The sequence below is a fragment of the Oncorhynchus keta genome, chromosome 27, assembly GCF_023373465.1.
Source record: "Oncorhynchus keta strain PuntledgeMale-10-30-2019 chromosome 27, Oket_V2, whole genome shotgun sequence".
Classification (NCBI taxonomy): Eukaryota; Metazoa; Chordata; class Actinopteri; order Salmoniformes; family Salmonidae; genus Oncorhynchus; species Oncorhynchus keta.
This window is the reverse complement of record NC_068447.1, coordinates 21,631,446-21,651,834: the sequence shown is the minus strand read 5'-3', so window position 1 is coordinate 21,651,834 and position 20,389 is coordinate 21,631,446. Positions and strand designations below refer to the sequence as shown.

The 20,389-nt window shown below is 45.2% G+C and overlaps 1 protein-coding gene across 3 annotated transcripts in view; it reads left to right on the top strand.

The window, feature by feature from the left end:
- LOC118359427 (solute carrier family 12 member 5-like) overlaps nucleotides 1–20,389 on the top strand; it is a 133,030-nt gene that overhangs the window by 73,840 nt on the left and 38,801 nt on the right. For all 3 annotated transcript variants that reach the window (XM_052481924.1, XM_052481923.1, XM_052481925.1), the window contains exons 4-5: nucleotides 10,552–10,698; nucleotides 18,574–18,628. In XM_052481924.1, the coding sequence (XP_052337884.1) occupies nucleotides 10,552–10,698; nucleotides 18,574–18,628 (202 nt within the window). The remainder of the gene's footprint in view (nucleotides 1–10,551; nucleotides 10,699–18,573; nucleotides 18,629–20,389) is intronic.

Sequence of the window (20,389 nt, the reverse complement as noted above, 5' to 3'; positions counted from 1 at the left end):
GGATAGGATGTTATTGATGACGCTGTTGGTCATGTTTAGGCCTGGATAGGACGTTATTGATGACGCTGTCGGTCATGTTTAGACCTGGATAGGATGTTATTGATGACGCTGTCTGCCATGTTTAGGCCTGGATAGGACGTTATTGATGATGCTGCCTGCCATGTTTAGGCCTGGATGGGACGTTATTAATGACGCTGCCTGCCATGTTTAGGCCTGGTGAGGACGTTATTAATGATGCTGCCTGCCATGTTTAGGCCTGGATAGGACGTTATTGATGACGCTGCCTGCCATGTTTAGGCCTGGAAAGGATGTTATTAATGACGCTGTCTGCCATGTTTAGGCCTGGGTAGGACGTTATTGATGACGCTGCCTGCCATGTTTAGGCCTGGACAGGACGTTATTAATGACGCTGCCTGCCATGTTTAGGCCTGGATAGGACGTTATTGATGACGCTGCCTGCCATGTTTAGGCCTGGAAAGGATGTTATTAATGACGCTGTCTGCCATGTTTAGGCCTGGGTAGGACGTTATTGATGACGCTGCCTGCCATGTTTAGGCCTGGACAGGACGTTATTAATGACGCTGCCTGCCATGTTTAGGCCTGGATAGGACGTTATTGATGACGCTGCCTGCCACGTTTAGGCCTGGATAGGACGTTATTAATGACGCTGCCTGCCATGTTTAGGCCTGGATAGGACGTTATTAATGACGCTGTCTGCCATGTTTAGGCCTGGATAGGACGTTATTAATGACGCTGTCTGCCATGTTTAGGCCTGGATAGGACGTTATTAATGACGCTGCCTGCCATGTTTAGGCCTGGATAGGACGTTATTGATGACGCTGCCTGCCATGTTTAGGCCTGGAAAGGATGTCATTAATGACGCTGTCTGCCATGTTTAGGCCTGGACAGGACGTTATTAATGACACTGCCTGCCATGTTTAGGCCTGGATAGGACGTTATTGATGACGCTGCCTGCCACGTTTAGGCCTGGATAGGACGTTATTAATGACGCTGCCTGCCATGTTTAGGCCTGGATAGGACGTTATTAATGACGCTGTCTGCCATGTTTAGGCCTGGATAGGACATTATTGATGACGCTGCCTGCCATGTTTAGGCCTGGATAGGACGTTATTGATGACGCTGCCTGCCACGTTTAGGCCTGGACAGGACGTTATTAATGACGCTGCCTGCCATGTTTAGGCCTGGATAGGATGTTATTGATGACGCTGTTGGTCATGTTTAGGCCTGGATAGGACGTTATTGATGACGCTGTCGGTCATGTTTAGGCCTGGATAGGATGTTATTGATGACGCTGTCTGCCATGTTTAGGCCTGGGTAGGACGTTATTGATGATGCTGCCTGCCATGTTTAGGCCTGGACAGGGCGTAGGACGTTATTAATGACGCTGCCTGCCATGTTTAGGCCTGGTGAGGACGTTATTAATGATGCTGCCTGCCATGTTTAGGCCTGGATAGGATTAATGACGTTATTGATGACGCTGCCTGCCATGTTTAGGCCTGGATAGGGCGTTAAAGGATGTTATTAATGACGCTGTCTGCCATGTTTAGGCCTGGACAGGACGTTATTGATGACGCTGCCTGCCATGTTTAGGCCTGGATAGGACGTTATTAATGACACTGCCTGCCATGTTTAGGCCTGGATAGGACGTTATTGATGACGCTGCCTGCCACCTGTTTAGGTCCTGGCCTGGATAGGACGTTATTATTAACGCTGCCTGCCATGTTTAGGCCTGGATAGGACGTTATTAATGACGCTGTTGGTCATGTTTAGGCCTGGATAGGATGTTATTGATGACGCTGTTGGTCATATTTAGGCCTGGATAGGATGTTATTGATGACGCTGTTGGTCATGTTTAGGCCTGGACAGGACGTTATTGATGACGCTGCCTGCCATGTTTAGGCCTGGATAGGATGTTATTGATGACGCTGCCTGCCATGTTTAGGCCTGGATAGGATGTTATTGATGACGCTGTTGGTCATGTTTAGGCCTGGATAGGATGTTATTGATGACGCTGTTGGTCATGTTCAGGCCTGGACAGGACGTTATTGATGACGCTGCCTGCCATGTTTAGGCCTGGATAGGATGTTATTAATGACGCTGTCTGCCATGTTTAGGCCTGGATAGGACGTTATTGATGACGCTGTCTGCCATGTTTAGGCCTGGATAGGACGTTATTGATGACGCTGTCTGCCATGTTTAGGCCTGGATAGGACGTTATTGATGACGCTGTATGCCATGTTTAGGCCTGGATAGGACGTTATTAATGACGCTGCCTGCCATGTTTAGGCCTTGATAGGATGTTATTAATGAAGCTGTCTGCCATGTTTAGGCCTGGATAGGACGTTATTAATGACGCTGTCTGCCATGTTTAGGCCTGGATAGGACGTTATTAATGACGCTGTCTGCCATGTTTAGGCCTGGATAGGACGTTATTAATGATGCTGCCTGCCATGTTGAGGCCTGGACAGGACGTTATTTATGACGCTGCATGCCATGTTTAGGCCTGGATAGGATGTTATTAATGACGCTGCCTGCCATGTTTAGGCCTGGACAGGACGTTATTGATGACGCTGCCTGCCATGTTTAGGCCTGGATAGGACGTTATTGATGACGCTGTCGGTCATGTTTAGGCCTGGATAGGATGTTATTGATGACGCTGCCTGCCATGTTTAGGCCTGGACAGGACGTTATTAATGACTGCTGCCATGTTTAGGCCTGGATGGATTTAGGCCATGTTTATGGAGGATGTTATTGATGACGCTGTTGGTCATGTTTAGGCCTGGATAGGACGTTATTGATGACGCTGTCGGTCATGTTTAGGCCTGGATAGGATGTTATTGATGACGCTGTCTGCCATGTTTAGGCCTGGATAGGACGTTATTGATGATGCTGCCTGCCATGTTTAGGCCTGGATAGGACGTTATTAATGACGCTGCCTGCCATGTTTAGGCCTGGTGAGGACGTTATTAATGATGCTGCCTGTCATGTTTAGGCCTGGATAGGACGTTATTGATGACGCTGCCTGCCATGTTTAGGCCTGGAAAGGATGTTATTAATGACGCTGTCTGCCATGTTTAGGCCTGGGTAGGACGTTATTGATGACGCTGCCTGCCATGTTTAGGCCTGGACAGGACGTTATTAATGACGCTGCCTGCCATGTTTAGGCCTGGATAGGACGTTATTGATGACGCTGCCTGACATGTTTAGGCCTGGAAAGGATGTTATTAATGACGCTGTCTGCCATGTTTAGGCCTGGGTAGGATGTTATTGATGACGCTGCCTGCCATGTTTAGGCCTGGACAGGACGTTATTAATGACACTGCCTGCCATGTTTAGGCCTGGATAGGACGTTATTGATGACGCTGCCTGCCACGTTTAGGCCTGGACAGGACGTTATTGATGACGCTGCCTGCCATGTTTAGGCCTGGGTAGGATGTTATTGATGACGCTGCCTGCCATGTTTAGGCCTGGGTAGGATGTTATTGATGACGCTGCCTGCCATGTTTAGGCCTGGACAGGACGTTATTAATGACACTGCCTGCCATGTTTAGGCCTGGACAGGACGTTATTGATGACGCTGTCTGCCATGTTTAGGCCTGGGTAGGATGTTATTGATGACGCTGCCTGCCATGTTTAGGCCTGGACAGGACGTTATTAATGACACTGCCTGCCATGTTTAGGCCTGGATAGGACGTTATTGATGACGCTGCCTGACATGTTTAGGCCTGGAAAGGATGTTATTAATGACGCTGTCTGCCATGTTTAGGCCTGGGTAGGATGTTATTGATGACGCCTGCCATGTTTAGGCCTGGACGTTTAGGCCCTGGATAGGACGTTATTAATGACGCTGTTGGTCATGTTTAGGCTTGGATAGGACGTTATTGATGACGCTGCCTGCCATGTTTAGGCCTGGATAGGACGTTATTGATGACGCTGTTGGTCATGTTTAGGCCTGGATAGGATGTTATTGATGACGCTGCCTGCCATGTTTAGACCTGGATAGGACGTTATTATTAACGCTGTTGGTCATGTTTAGGCCTGGATAGGACGTTATTAATGACGCTGTTGGTCATGTTTAGGCCTGGATAGGATGTTATTGATGACGCTGTTGGTCATATTTAGGCCTGGATAGGATGTTATTGATGACGCTGTTGGTCATGCTTAGGCCTGGACAGGACGTTATTGATGACGCTGCCTGCCATGTTTAGGCCTGGATAGGATGTTATTGATGACGCTGCCTGCCATGTTTAGGCCTGGATAGGATGTTATTGATGACGCTGTTGGTCATGTTTAGGCCTGGATAGGATGTTATTGATGACGCTGTTGGTCATGTTCAGGCCTGGACAGGACGTTATTGATGACGCTGCCTGCCATGTTTAGGCCTGGATAGGATGTTATTGATGACGCTGCCTGCCATGTTTAGGCCTGGATAGGACGTTATTGATGACGCTGTCTGCCATGTTTAGGCCTGGATAGGACGTTATTGATGACGCTGTCTGCCATGTTTAGGCCTGGGTAGGACGTTATTGATGACGCTGTATGCCATGTTTAGGCCTGGATAGGACGTTATTGATGACGCTGTATGCCATGTTTAGGCCTGGATAGGACGTTATTGATGACGCTGTATGCCATGTTTAGGCCTGGATAGGACGTTATTAATGACGCTGCCTGCCATGTTTAGGCCTGGATAGGATGTTATTAATGACGCTGTCTGCCATGTTTAGGCCTGGATAGGACGTTATTAATGACGCTGCCTGCCATGTTGAGGCCTGGACAGGACGTTATTTATGACGCTGCCTGCCATGTTTAGGCCTGGATAGGATGTTATTAATGACGCTGCCTGCCATGTTTAGGCCTGGACAGGACGTTATTGATGACGCTGCCTGCCATGTTTAGGCCTGGATAGGACGTTATTGATGACGCTGTCGGCCATGTTTAGGCCTGGACAGGACGTTATTGATGACGCTGCCTGCCATGTTTAGGCCTGGATAGGACGTTATTAATGATGCTGCCTGCCATGTTGAGGCCTGGACAGGACGTTATTGATGACGCTGTTGGTCATGTTTAGGCCTGGATAGGACGTTATTGATGACGCTGTCGGCCATGTTTAGGCCTGGATAGGACGTTATTGATGACGCTGTCGGCCATGTTTAGGCCTGGATAGGATGTTATTGATGACGCTGTCGGTCATGTTTAGGCCTGGATAGGATGTTATTGATGACGCTGTCTGTCATGTTTAGGCCTGGATAGGATGTTATTGATGACGCTGTCGGTCATGTTTAGGCCTGGATAGGATGTTATTGATGACGCTGCCTGCCATGTTTAGGCCTGGACAGGACGTTATTGATGACGCTGTTGGTAATAATAATAATAATATATGCCATTTAGCTGACGCTTTTATCCAAAGCGACTTACAGTCATGTGTGCATACATTCTACGTATGGGTGGTCCCGGGAATCGAACCCACTACCCTGGCGTTACAAGCGCCATGCTCTACCAACTGAGCCACAGAAAGTCATGTTTAGGCCTGGATAGGATGTTATTGATGACGATGTTGGTCATGTTTAGGCCTGGATAGGATGTTATTGATGACGCTGTCGGCCATGTTTAGGCCTGGATAGGATGTTATTGATGACGCTGTCGGCCATGTTTAGGCCTGGACAGGACGTTATTGATGACGCTGTCGGCCATGTTTAGGCCTGGACAGGACGTTATTGATGACGCTGTCGGCCATGTTTAGGCCTGGACAGGACATTATTGATGGCTGTGCTGTCCGTTTCCTTCCCCGCCGATTCACAGCCGTTTGGTCATTTATCGGGCCTGAGCAGGGCTGGTTGACGTTTATGGAAACAGAACTGAGCCATTTTCCCTTGGAAACTGAGCCAATTCAAAATTGGCTATATTGTAAGAAATCATAATTAGCTCTTTGGTCTTAATTAAAGTTTATGGTTAGGCATTATGGTTATCAGTGTGGTTAAGGTTAGGGTTAAGATTAGGTTGCATCACATCCGGCCGTGATTGGGTGTCCCATATGGCGGCGCACAATTGACCCAGTGTCATCTGGGTTTGGCCAGGGTAGGCCGTCATTGTAAATAAGAATTTGTTCTTAACTGACTTGCATAGTTAAATAAAGGTTACAGGTTTAAAATCTAATTTTATGACTTTGTGGCTGTAGTCACCACTCTGCAGAGCTGCATCTAGAACAAGATTCACGATGAAAAATGCTAACCTGCCTGAGCAGGGCCACATTAGGCCTGTTATCCAGCACATGTGCAGTGGAGCATAACCCTGATACAACAAGCTGCTCTCTCAGCCTGTCTTGTTACCCTGACACAACAAGCTGCTCTCAGCCTTTCTTGTTACCCTGATACAACAAGCTGCTCTCTCAGCCTGTCTTGTTACCCTGATACAACAAGCTGCTCTCTCAGCCTGTCGTTACCCTGATACAACAAGCTGCTCTCTCAGCCTGTCTTGTTACCCTGACACAACAAGCTGCTCTCTCAGCCTGTCTTGTTACCCTGATACAACAAGCTGCTCTCTCAGCCTGTCTTGTTACCCTGACACAACAAGCTGCTCTCTCAGCCTGTCTTGTTACCCTGACACAACAAGCTGCTCTCTCAGCCTTTCTTGTTACCCTGATACAACAAGCTGCTCTCTCAGCCTGTCTTGTTACCCTGACACAACAAGCTGCTCTCTCAGCCTTTCTTGTTACCCTGATACAACAAGCTGCTCTCTCAGCCTGTCTTGTTACCCTGACACAACAAGCTGCTCTCTCAGCCTCTCTTGTTACCCTGAAACAACAAGCTGCTCTCTCAGCCTGTCTTGTTACCCTGACACAACAAGCTGCTCTCTCAGCCTTTCTTGTTACCCTGAAACAACAAGCTGCTCTCTCAGCCTGTCTTGTTACCCTGATACAACAAGCTGCTCTCTCAGCCTGTCTTGTTACCCTGATACAACAAGCTGCTCTCTCAGCCTTTCTTGTTACCCTGATACAACAAGCTGCTCTCTCAGCCTGTCTTGTTACCCTGACACAACAAGCTGCTCTCTCAGCCTTTCTTGTTACCCTGATACAACAAGCTGCTCTCTCAGCCTGTCTTGTTACCCTGATACAACAAGCTGCTCTCTCAGCCTGTCTTGTTACCCTGATACAACAAGCTGCTCTCTCAGCCTGTCTTGTTACCCTGATACAACAAGCTGCTCTCTCAGCCTGTCTTGTTAGCCTGTCTGATACAACAACAAGCTGCTCTCTCAGCCTGTCTTGTTACCCTGACACAACAAGCTGCTCTCTCAGCCTTTCTTGTTACCCTGATACAACAAGCTGCTCTCTCAGCCTGTCTTGTTACCCTGACACAACAAGCTGCTCTCTCAGCCTTTCTTGTTACCCTGATACAACAAGCTGCTCTCTCAGCCTGTCTTGTTACCCTGACACAACAAGCTGCTCTCTCAGCCTCTCTTGTTACCCTGAAACAACAAGCTGCTCTCTCAGCCTGTCTTGTTACCCTGACACAACAAGCTGCTCTCTCAGCCTTTCTTGTTACCCTGATACAACAAGCTGCTCTCTCAGCCTGTCTTGTTACCCTGACACAACAAGCTGCTCTCTCAGCCTTTCTTGTTACCCTGATACAATAAGCTGCTCTCTCAGCCTGTCTTGTTACCCTGACACAACAAGCTGCTCTCTCAGCCTTTCTTGTTACCCTGAAACAACAAGCTGCTCTCTCCGCCTGTCTTGTTACCCTGACACAACAAGCTGCTCTCTCAGCCTTTCTTGTTACCCTGAAACAACAAGCTGCTCTCTCAGCCTGTCTTGTTACCCTGATACAACAAGCTGCTCTCTCAGCCTGTCTTGTTACCCTGACACAACAAGCTGCTCTCTCAGCCTTTCTTGTTACCCTGATACAATAAGCTGCTCTCTCAGCCTGTCTTGTTACCCTGACACAACAAGCTGCTCTCTCAGCCTTTCTTGTTACCCTGACACAACAAGCTGCTCTCTCAGCCTTTCTTGTTACCCTAATACAACAAGCTGCTCTCTCAGCCTGTCTTGTTACCCTGATACAACAAGCTGCTCTCTCAGCCTGTCTTGTTACCCTGATACAACAAGCTGCTCTCTCAGCCTGTCTTGTTACCCTGATACAACAAGCTGCTCTCTCAGCCTGTCGTTACCCTGATACAACAAGCTGCTCTCTTGGCCTGTCGTTACCCTGATACAACAAGCTGCTCTCTCAGCCTGTCTTGTTACCCTGATACAACAAGCTGCTCTCTCAGCCTGTCGTTACCCTGATACAACAAGCTGCAGGTTACTGCATCATTCCCCTCCACTCTTTTTCTTGTTATCTGCATCTTCATTTGACAGCTTCTTCCAGCCAAGAGGCCAAAAGAGGCTGATATAAGATAATTCTAAACAGGTAGTAGATATTAACCTGAGAGGATGGGATAATGTTTTCATTTTATTTTTTATCTCAGACAAGATGAGGAGAAGCATCCTACCAGCCTTACTCAATCACCTGACTACAATTCCTCTCATGCTGTGAAATTGGGGCACATGATCACATGGCATGGTAATTGGTCTGACAGGTTATTTTAGAGGTGGTTTGTGTTGTCTTTAGCATCAGTCAAATTGATAGGAACGATTGTTCTGCAAAGGAAAAACATGACAGGCTACTTTTTACAATTTAATGAAGATTGATGCATCAAAATGTGCATTTATTTGTCCATTTGTAGTTCAGCACTTGAGGACTCATTCAACAGGTACAGTTTTGTGTACTGTGGACTTCAGTAGTGTTCTCTACAGCAGTGGTTCTCAACCCTCGTCCTGGGGACCTAAAGGGGAATTTATTTTGTTTTTGCCCTTGCACTAACACACCTTTCAAATTATCAGCTTGAGCTTGTTCATGATTCATTATTTGAATCAGCTTTGTTTGTACATGGGCAAAAATACAAATGTGCACCCCTTTAGGTCCCCAGGACCAGGATTGAGAAACACTGCTCTACAGTGAAAGAGACATGCTGCCGTGGAGCCTGTCACTGAATGCTAAGTAATTCCGTATATGGTGTGGCGAGGCTCCTATTGTGATGAGTCACCTGGAGGATCTGAGGTCCAAGGGCAAAACCTGAGGTAGACAGTCTGTCAGAGTGGCCCTGCAGTAGGCTACCTCTCACTGGCTCTCCCCTGTGGCTATGCAAAACCCTTGGGGCTAAGACATCTCTCTCTATATACAGATTTCAATTTCCTTCCCATGTCTCGTCTCCTCCCTGGACTCCACAGAATTTAAATGAGGAGCTTCAGACACTTAATTGGAGTGTAAGGAAGACAAGCAAGGACTAAGAGGACAAATAATTGCTTGTACCTCTACTTGTACTGTCATTGTTGTCACTATTGGATATGACCAAAACCCTGTCTCATAGGCGATTGGAATTTAAACTGACTTTCCAATCTTATCCTAGAATAAATTGCATTTAAAAGTAATAAAAAAGTGTGAATCCTGCACTACCATAATGTGTTAGTAATGTCTCGTACTGGTATTAGCTACTGGAGGTCTGGTCAGTCCTATGGCAGATCCAATCCCATTGAACTCAATAGCTGAAAGCTATGTCTAATCAAGGGTAGCGTTTGAGAACGACACTGTGGGATGACATTGTTGGGATAATTACATTTTCTCCCACATACATAGCTAGACAGATAGGCCCATGTGAAGAAATTAATGAGAGGGTCCTTCTCCCTGGCAACAGGACAACTGTGCTAGCCATTAGCTAAATAGGTTGGCAGAGCGATAGAGGACATTGGGTTTGGGCAGCCAGAGCTAGTATCCTAGAGCCACTTCCACCTGCATGAATAGAAGAGTGTGAAAGTAAGTTTCTACTACTTAACTATGATATCACATAGATGGATTATTTTCTCTCTGTGTAGAGAGACACAGAGGAATCTCTGCTGCCTGAATTTCAGCTTAATTTCCTCAGAAGAAAAGCTTTCAGTCATGGACGGACAGAATCGCTCTCTAAAATAATGAAGAAAAGGAAATGCGTTATCTTCCTGCTGCCATTCAAATAGGTTAATGGGGAGGAGATGTCTCCATTATGACTGAATAAAGAGCTTGACATTCCCTCTTCATTTGATTACTCTCCCTTTGTGATGGGATAGAGGAGGGCCTCTGAGCTTCTGATGAGTCTGTACTGTATTTCAGTATGATGAGTGCAGAATGAGTCTGTACTGTATCCACCAAACTCAGATGCAAGATTTGGTCACTGGAGGAATTTGTTTTGTTCCACTAAGGTGTTGGGTACATTACTGTACTTGTATATTAATGGTTGTACTGCCGTGCCACTGTTAAATGTTCATATCACGTGCACACACACACACACACACACACACACACACACACACACACACACACACACACACACACACACACACACACACACACACACACACACACACACACACACACACACACACACACACACACACACACACACACACACACACACACACACACACACAGTATTAATCCGTTTTGCGCTATGTTTGTTCTCCAGGCACCATCGCTGGGCACTCTGATGGGGGTGTACCTTCCCTGCATCCAGAATATCTTTGGTGTGATCCTGTTCCTGCGGATGACCTGGATGGTGGGCATCGGAGGGGTCTTTGGCTCCTTCATCATTGTCTTCATGTGCTGCTCCACGGTGAGTCTGGACCATATCCTTCTCACAAACCTAATCTCTTCTGTTCTCCTCCTTCTCTCATTCTTTCTTCCCCTCATCCTCTCGCTCTTTATATCACCCTCCATGTTTCCCTCTCTGTCGGGATAGCTCTTTTCTCTTCCATCCACTCTCTCTATATTTCCCCTTCTCCCTCTCTTTCTCTATCCTAATGTCCATCAGTGTTAGAATGGGCACTGTGCCTGCCAGAGCAGAGGCCAGTTTGCAGCTCTGATAAGGATATACTTAACACCACTTCCATTTTAATTCTGTTTGATGTCCAAAGCTCTCCCAGTTGGGTAAATCCTAGTTTAATCCTGTTTTGACCTGAGGTAACCCTACAAGCTTTACAGAATACATTTACAATTCATCCCTTCACTTACAGAAATAGCTATTAATTTACAGTGTTGTATACATAAGTATATTTTGGGTTTCTATACATGCTGATTCATAGAAATGTTATCATTTGTTACTAAAAATAATTATATAACCCAGAACAACTGAAACTTAAATTCCAGAATGCATTTAGAATGTAGGATAAAAAAAAAAATCATAATGGTGTTCCTTTTGATTAATTCTGGTTTGTCTCCCCAAGGGACTAAAAGCTATAGCCTTAGTAGTACTAGCCTTGAGGACTATCTCCCCCCATGAGCCAACCTCCAAACAATAGGTGACCAACCTTACCCCCGTCTATCTCCAGATCCAGTAACAAATGAAGGCTTGCTAGCACTCTAAGCTACTATCAGCTCCATCACTGCCAATTGGCATGTCAGCAAGAGTACTAAAAAAAGGCAGATACAGCCCGTCAAATCAAAGGACTGATCATGTAACGGTTGTCGTATGAAGGAGAGGACCAAAGAGCAGAGTGGTAAGTGGTCATCCTGATTTTTAATACGAATAGTGAACACTGAAACAAAAAACAATAAAACAACAAACGAACAGTCCTGAACGGTGAAATATAACACAGAACAGTAAATAATCACCCACGAAACACAATAGAAAACCGGCTCCCTAAATATGGTTCTCAATCAGGGACAATGATTTACAGCTGCCTCTGATTGAGAACCATACCAGGCCAAACACAGAAATAGCCAATCATAGAAAAACGAACATAGACAACCCACCCAACTCACGCCCTGACCATACTAAAACAAAGACATAACAAAAGAACTAAGGTCAGAACGTGACAGATCAAAGACAACATCAAACCCCAACAGCTCTGATTAGGCAGTGAGCTCAGGACTCTAAAGGACTGCTACTGTACCTTGGGCCATACATAGAGGTTGTGACCTTGACTCGAGTGGGACCAGTGGGACATCTGTTCCAGTCCCACCCAAGGGATTTAAAAAAAATGTATTTCACCTTTATTTAACCAGGTAGGCTAGTTGAGAACACCTTTATTTAACTAGGTAGGCTAGTTGAGAACAAGCTCTCATTTACAACTGCAACCTGGCCAAGATAAAGCAAAGCAGTTCGACACATAAAACAACGCGGAGTTACACATGGAATAAACAAACATACAATAAATTATACAGTAGAAAAAGTATATATACGTCGTGTGCAAAGGAGGTAGGATAAGGGAGGTAAGGCAATAAATAGGCCATGGTGGCTAAGTAATTACAATATAGAAATTAAACAGTGGAATGGTAGAATATGCATAAGATTAATGTGCAAGTAGAGATACTGGGGTGAAAAGGAGCAAGATAAATAAATAAATACAGTATGGGGATGAGGTAGTTGGATGGGCTATTTACAGATGGACTATGTACAGGTGCAGTGATCTGTCTAGTTCTGGATAGGAAAGTGTTAAATTACTAATGGACTAGTAGACCCTGAGCAGCAGAGCCTCCTCTTTGTTCTGCAGTCTGTGGACATACATGTGGAGATCCTTCAGATAAAGGCATCTGTATTCTATGTTGGGTGTGCTCCTAGCAGAACTCTGCTAGACGAAGTGAACTTCTGTGCCTCGCATACTCGCTTTAAAGACCTTTGCCTGAAAAACGAGAAAAAAACAATAATAGTTTGTCCACCTTGATATGTACTTCCTCGAAATGGTCAGAATTCATCTAAGATAGCTCAAGAAATCCATCTTAAATTTGAAGTTTTTGCAGAGGAGATCTAAGTCATGCAATTTTACAAATTAAGATGTTTGGTGCCATATATTTACATTTACATTTACATTACATTTAAGTCATTTAGCAGACGCTCTTATCCAGAGCGACTTACAAATTGGTGCATTCACCTTATGACATCCAGTGGAACAGCCACTTTACAATAGTGCATCTAAATCTTTTAAAGGGGGGGGTGAGAAGGATTACTTTATCCTATCCTAGGTATTCCTTAAAGAGGTGGGGTTTCAGGTGTCTCCGGAAGGTGGTGATTGACTCCGCTGTCCTGGCGTCGCGAGGGAGCCCGTTCCACCATTGGGGAGCCAGAGCAGCGAACAGCCCCGACCGGGCTGAGCGGGAACTGCACTTCCCCAGTGGTAGGGAGGCGAGCAGGCCAGAGGTGGATGAACGCAGTGCCCTTGTTTGGGTGTAGGGCCTGATCAGAGCCTGGAGGTACTGAGGTGCCGTTCCCCTCACAGCTCCGTAGGCAAGCACCATGGTCTTGTAGCTCTGTATATCTGAAGTGAAAAAATGTGCATGAAATTGAGTCATCTTTCATTGAATGACAACAAACACTTTATTGAAGAATCCCTTCTGTTGTCCAATCACAGACGAATGTGTGTAGACTTTGGCTACCGAACTTCGGCTTTCCTCGAGAAAAAATGTAATGCGTATGAACAGCCTAAAAAACCCTTGCCAAAGACCAAAACGAACAAAATCAGCACAAAATGTCGTAGTAATATACAGTGCCTTCGGAAAATATTCAGACTCCTTGACTTTTTCCACATTTTGTTACATCACAGCCGTATTCTAAAATTGATTAAATGAAACTATTTCCTCAGCAATCTACACACAATACCACGTAACGACAAAGTGAAAATATTTTTTTAAACATTTTTGCACATTTAATAAAAACAGAAATACCTTATTTAAATAAGTATTCAGACCCTTTGCTATGAGACTCGAAATTGAGCTCAGGAACATCCTGTTTCCATTGATCATTGTTGAGATGTTTCTACAATTTGATTGGATTCCACCTGTGGTAAATTCAATTGATTGGACAGGGGTATTGTGTGTTGATTGATGAGAGGGAAAAAACAATTTAATCCATTTTAGAATAAGGCTGTAACGTAACAACCTTTGGAAAAAGTCAAGGGGTCTGTTCCGAACTCTTTTGGATGGGAAGCACGTGGACGGACACCTTTAGATAGAAACGACAGCAGGGTTTCACAGGATGGGAGAAGTGTCCAAGCTATCTCTTATAAGATATTATAACCCAACGCTGATTTGACGCTTCATGTTTTCCTGTCTTGTTCTACATTGTACCAGACATGGGTTCAAATACATGTGCATTTGAAATGACAAAAGAATATTTGATTTGAAAAGTAATTTAAATACCTGAAATTGTATTTGAACCCAGGTCAGCTTTGTACATGGTTATCAGTTCACATCACTGTCAATTTACATATATCATGTGTCCTCACTTGATGAGGGGTAAGGTGATCCCAGATCTGTGTCAAAGGGCAACTTCTTCCCGGAGCTTGTCTGTCTGCCCAGGGATGCTCAAGGAGCATGATTCCCAGTAGAGCAGTCCCGGGGTCCCTTGCCTGCAGCATCAGATAACAGTAAAACAATTAGGGCTTTATCTGTGCTCCTCAGAGAGCAGGGTCACTTCATTACCAGCTGATAAGGAGTCTCATAGCAGTGCCACGTCACCAGGCCTGTTGGGCTCTGAGAGGGCCCCGTTGCCACTTAACACACACACACACACACACACACACACACACACACACACACACACACACACACACACACACACACACACACACACACACACACACACACACACACACACACACACACACACACACAGCTCCTGGCGTGCCACTGGAAACCCACACTGAAGAGGTATTGATTGAGCGCAATCATCTCTCTCTATCGTGTTCATAATGTCACTCTCTTTTTGTCTCTCCGTGACTCATTCTCTCTCCCTGTGTCCTGAGATCTATTTCCTTCATTGTCTTTCTCTATCCATCTCTTTCCTTTAATCCAAATATCTTGTTCTTTCTCCCTCTGATTCCTCCATGATCCAGTCAGTATTTGTCTCCATCTAACCATTCTGACTAACTCTCTTTCTCTGGCCTAATTACCTCACTCGCTCTTTTTTTTCCAACTCTGACTGTCTCTGTCTTTCTCTCTTCTGTCTCTTTTATTTACTTCAACTCTTCCCCGCTCCCAGGCACCCATCTCTCCCTCTCACAGACACCTATCTCTCCCTCTCACAGACACCTGTCCCTCCCTCTCACAGACACCTATCTCTCCCTCTCACAGACACCTGTCCCTCCTTCTCACAGACACCTCTCTCCCTCTCACAGGCATCTGTCTCTCTCTCTCACAGACACGTATCTCTCCCTCTCACAGACACCTCTCTCCTGCTCACAGACACCTGTCTCTCCCTCTCACATACACCTGTCTCTCTGGCACAGGCACGTATCTCTCCCTCTCACATACACCTGTCTCTCTCTCACAGACACTCACAGACACCTGTCTCCCCCTCTCACATACACCTGTTTCTCCCTCTCATTCTTATTCTCTCATGATTCCTACTAAACCTAACTTCTCCCTCCCTCTCTCCCCTCTTCCCTCCCTGTCTGTCCTTTTCATTCTCTCTCCACTCTCCATTTTCTCTCTTACACCCCTCCCTCTCTCCCCACTTCCCTCCCTGTCTGTCCCTTTCATTTTCTCTCCACTCTACATTTCCTCTCTTACATCTCCCCCTCTCTCTCCACATTGCCATTCTGCCTTGTGGATTTGTGAAATGCCCTATCTGCATCACTGAGCTTTAGCAGAGATGGTTGGTCTGCCTTCCCAAACATATTTACTATGACTCCTTTATTTATCCTTTATTTAGCCAATGCCATCTGACCATCTGGGTCATCTGGTGCTCTGGGACCCAGTTAAAAGGATAGGTTGTGTAGAAGTTGCTTCTAACCACTTATTCAGTGGTCAGATATTTTTGATATTGATATTTTTACACCCATCAAATAAGTAAGGTTATTTACAGGTATGCTCATTTGATCCTAAATCTGTTTTTAAGGTTATTTATACAATCGGTTATCTGATCCTAAATCTAAGGGAAACTTTTATCTCAAGCCTGCAGATTGTCCCCACCTTAGATATAAATACTGACACTATAGATGTCTATGATCTCTGTCTTTTATTTCTGCCAGGATGATGATTAGATTGATGAGTTGTCAGGTTAGTTCAAGGTTGCATTGTATGTTGTCATGATCGATCATCTGCCAAATACACTGAACAAAAATTTCAGGTTTCAGGTTACAGTTCATATAAGGAAATCAGTCAATTGAAATCAATTAATTAGTCCATAATCTATGGATTTCACATGACTGGGAATACAGATATGCATCTGTTGGTCACAGATAGCTTACAAAAAAAGGTAGGGGCGTGGATCAGAAAACCAATCAGTATCTGGTGTGACCACCATTTGCCTCACGCAGCACAACACATCTCCTTCGCATAGATCTTGATCTGGCTGTTGATTGTGGCCGTTGAAATGTTGTCCCACTTGGCGGGACCTGGAACACGCTGTTGTACAAGTTGATCCAGAGCATCCCAAACATGCTCAATGGGTGACATGTGTGGTGAGTATGCAGGCCAAGTAAGAACTGGGGCATTTTCAGCTTCCAGGAATTGTGTACATACAGATCCTTGCAACATGTGGCCGTGCATTATCATGCTGAAACATAAGCTGATGGATGAATGTCACAACAATGGGCCTCAGGATCTCGTCAAGATATCTCTGTGCATTCAAATTGCCATTGATCAAATTCAATTGTGCTCATTGTCCATAGATTATGCCTGCCCATACCATAACCCCACCGCCACCATAGGGAACTCTGTTCACAACGTTGACATCAGCAAACCACTCACCCACACAACGCCATACACGCTGTCTGCCATCTGTCCGGTACAGTTGAAACCGGGATTCATCCATGAAGAGCACAATTCTCCAGTGTGCCAGTGGCCATCGAAAGGTGAGCATTTACCCACTGAAGTCGGTTTATGACGCCAAACTGCAGTCAGTTCAAGGCCCTGGTGAGACGATGATCACGCAGATGAGCTTCCATGAGCTGGTTTCTGACAGTTTGTGCAGAAATTCTTTGGTTGTGCAAACCCAGAGTTTCATCAGCTGTCTGGGTGGCTGGTCTCAGATAATCCCGCAGGTGAAGAAGTCTGATTGGGAGGACCTGGGCTGGCGTGGTTACACGTGGTCTGCGGTTGTGAGGCAGATTCTCTAAATTCTCTAAAATGATGCTGCAGTCAGCATGCCAATTACACACTTTGTCCCCATACCAAAAGTATGTGGACATCTGCTTGTCAAACATCTCATTCCAAAAACATGGTCAGTAATATGGAGTTGTTCCCCCCTTTGCGGGAAGGCTTTCCACTAGATGTTTGAACATTGCTCCGGGGACTTGCTTCCATTCAGCCACAATAGCATTAGTGAGGTCGCGCACTGATGTTGGGCAATTAGGCCTGGCTCGCAGCCGGCATTCCAATTCATCCCAAAGTTGTTCAAAGGGGGTGAGGTCAGGGCTCTGTGCCAGTGCAGTCAAGTTCTTCCACAGCGATCTCGACAAACCATTTCTGTACGTACCTCGCTTTGTACACGAGGGCATTGTCATGCTGAAACAGGAAAAGGCCTTCCCCAAACTGTTGCCACAAAGTTGGAAGTACAGAATCGTCTAGAATGTCCATGTATGCTGTAGCATTAAGATTTCCCTTCACTGGAACTAACGGGCCTAGCTTGAACCAAGAAAAACAGCCCCAGACCATTATTCCTCCTCCACCAATCTTTACATTTGGCACTATGCATTCGGGTGGGTAGTGTTCTCCTGGCATCCGTCGGACTGCCAAATAGTGAAGCGTGATTCATCACTCCAGAGAACGCGTTTCCACTGCTTCAGAGTCGAAATGTGGTGAACTTTGAACCACTCCAGCCAAAGCTTGGCATTGCGCATGGTGATCTTTTGCTTGTGTGCAGCTGCATGACCATGGAAACCCATTTTATGTTGCTCCCGGAGAACAGTTCTTGTGACATTGCTTCCAGAGGCAGTTTGGAACTCGGTAGTGAGTGCTGCAACAGAGGACAGACGCTTTTACACGCTATGCGCTTCAGCACTCGGCAGTCTCGTTCTGTGAGCTTCTGTGGCCTACCACTTTGCAGCTGAGCCGTTGTTGCTCCTAGACGTTTCTACTCCACAATTAAAGCACTTACAGTTCACTGGGGAAGCTCTAGCAGTGCAGAAATGTAACAAACTGACTTGTTGGAAAGGTGGCATCCTATGACGGTGCCACGTTGAAAGTCACTGAGCTCTTCTATAATGCCGTTCTACTGCCAATGTTTGGATATGGAGATTACATGTCTGTGTTCTCGATTTTATACACCAGTCAGCAATGGCTGAGTGGCTAAAATAGCCGAATCCACTAATTTGATGGGGTGTCCACACACTTTTGTATATATAGTGTATTTTTGTTCAGTATATAACTAAGAATCTATTTTGAACCATCGTCACAATGTTCATACTGAAGTATGGCATAAGGATGGAGCATCACAAACAATATATTATTAAACTAAGAATCAGAACTGCAGCTGGTGAATAAAATATATTTAACTGCTCCTCCATTTTAAATATATCGTTTTCTCTCCCCACTGACTCTCTTGTCTCAGACCATGCTGACAGCGATCTCCATGAGTGCCATTGCAACGAATGGAGTGGTGCCAGGTGAGTGCGTAACACAGTGTGTGCATGTGTGGGAGGCCTGGGTGCCGCAGGGCAATCCTGTTGTTATTTCCAAGCAATTAGGTTTTCATGTCCTCTGATATTGCTCAGGTCTGTGGACAGGTAATATTTAGTCTCGAAAACCCGACCTTATGCAACAGTAACTAGGGTCTGGTTTCGACAACGGACTCTTTTGACAACTTTGATAAGGAAAAAAGAAATCTGGGGTGGGTGCTCAGACAGAGAACTCTCCCAACAAATCACGAGGCAGACATGTCAGAAACTCACGATTCAAAACCAAAGTTTGCAAGCAAAACCTTTGCAGGTAGTTGATGCAAACTATTCACTTTCTAAATGCACTCATTAAAAATGACCTCTGTGATCTTCATCTTGCTAGCTACTATTTAGTATTCTATTCAAGCAGATAAGGTAGTGACGTAGGCAGTTCCACTATGCCAAAATGACGTTCTATTACATACAGACTCTATAAAGCAGAGGCATTTGAAAATATGCAGCCGAAGTACAACGAGAGCAGATACAAATTCATTGAGCAGATACAAAGAAAATGTTGAGCAACGTTATAAAATAATGACTTTTCAAATAAGTTACCTTACACGTTATATTGGCTGACAATTTGTTGGCTACGCTGTCCTTACCAACCACATAGCATATCATTACAGCAGTATATACCGGTATGTTAGCTAGCTACATAATGTTAGTTGGCTACTTATACATCAAATTTGCCAGTATATTAACTATAGGCTATCTAACTACCCAACGTTTACTGACTTGATTATTCTCGTCATTCTTAGCTTAGCTAAATGGTACAGTCGTTGTGCATTTGATGGACATTCGGGTGCTTTTGTAAATTCACTCTGGCCATCTACTCTGATTTCAGAGCACTCTGTCTGAGTGTACCAGAGCACAGAATAATGAATTTATGAGCGCTTGCAACATATGGCCGGTGTCAGTAAATGTTGGCAAAAAATCATAATTAAATTGTTGCCAGCAGCACAGTTATAGTCACCAAAGCTCTGGATAACATGAGAACTGCCTAACCAGCTCTTCTAGGGCGAGTAAAATGGTCAGTGGTCTCATTAGTGTCTGGAAGTAGCTAGCAAGTTAGCTTGGGTGTTTGGCTGCCGTTGTAAGGTCAGAACACTCAAATCAACCATACTCCTTGGCCCGAGCGTCCAGTGTGCCCTCCGAGAGCGAAACGCCCTGAATTTACAAACGGCCAACCTGACAACGCTCTGAATTTACGAGCACACTCTGGCACTCCAGATTGAATTTAAGAACACACCCGAAGTCGTAAAATGTCTAACTAGTCCCCAGCCGCGCCCTCAGAGCATGCGCAGAACAGCTGGCTGGTGTGTTTACGGACATATTCAATCAATCCCTATCCCAGTCTGCTGTTCCCACATGCTTCAAGAGGGCCACCATTGTTCCTGTTCCCAAGAAAGCTAGTAGCACTCACTTCCGTCATCATGAAGTGCTTTGAGAGACTAGTCAAGGACCTGTCGTGGAAATGTCCTTAATTAACAAATGATGAGAGAGCAAATCACACGAATCAGAGTTATGCTTAATCTTCACCTTTAACAATAATTAAGCTTTTGCAATAGCATTTTGACTTTCAACAGTTCAGTATCTCTAATGAAAAGTTGAGAGTCCTCTACATAATGGCAAATGGGATCCTTTATAGCAAAGATCCACCCCCTCCTAGACGACATGACAAAACACAGGTCTTAGGAACTTACACAAAGA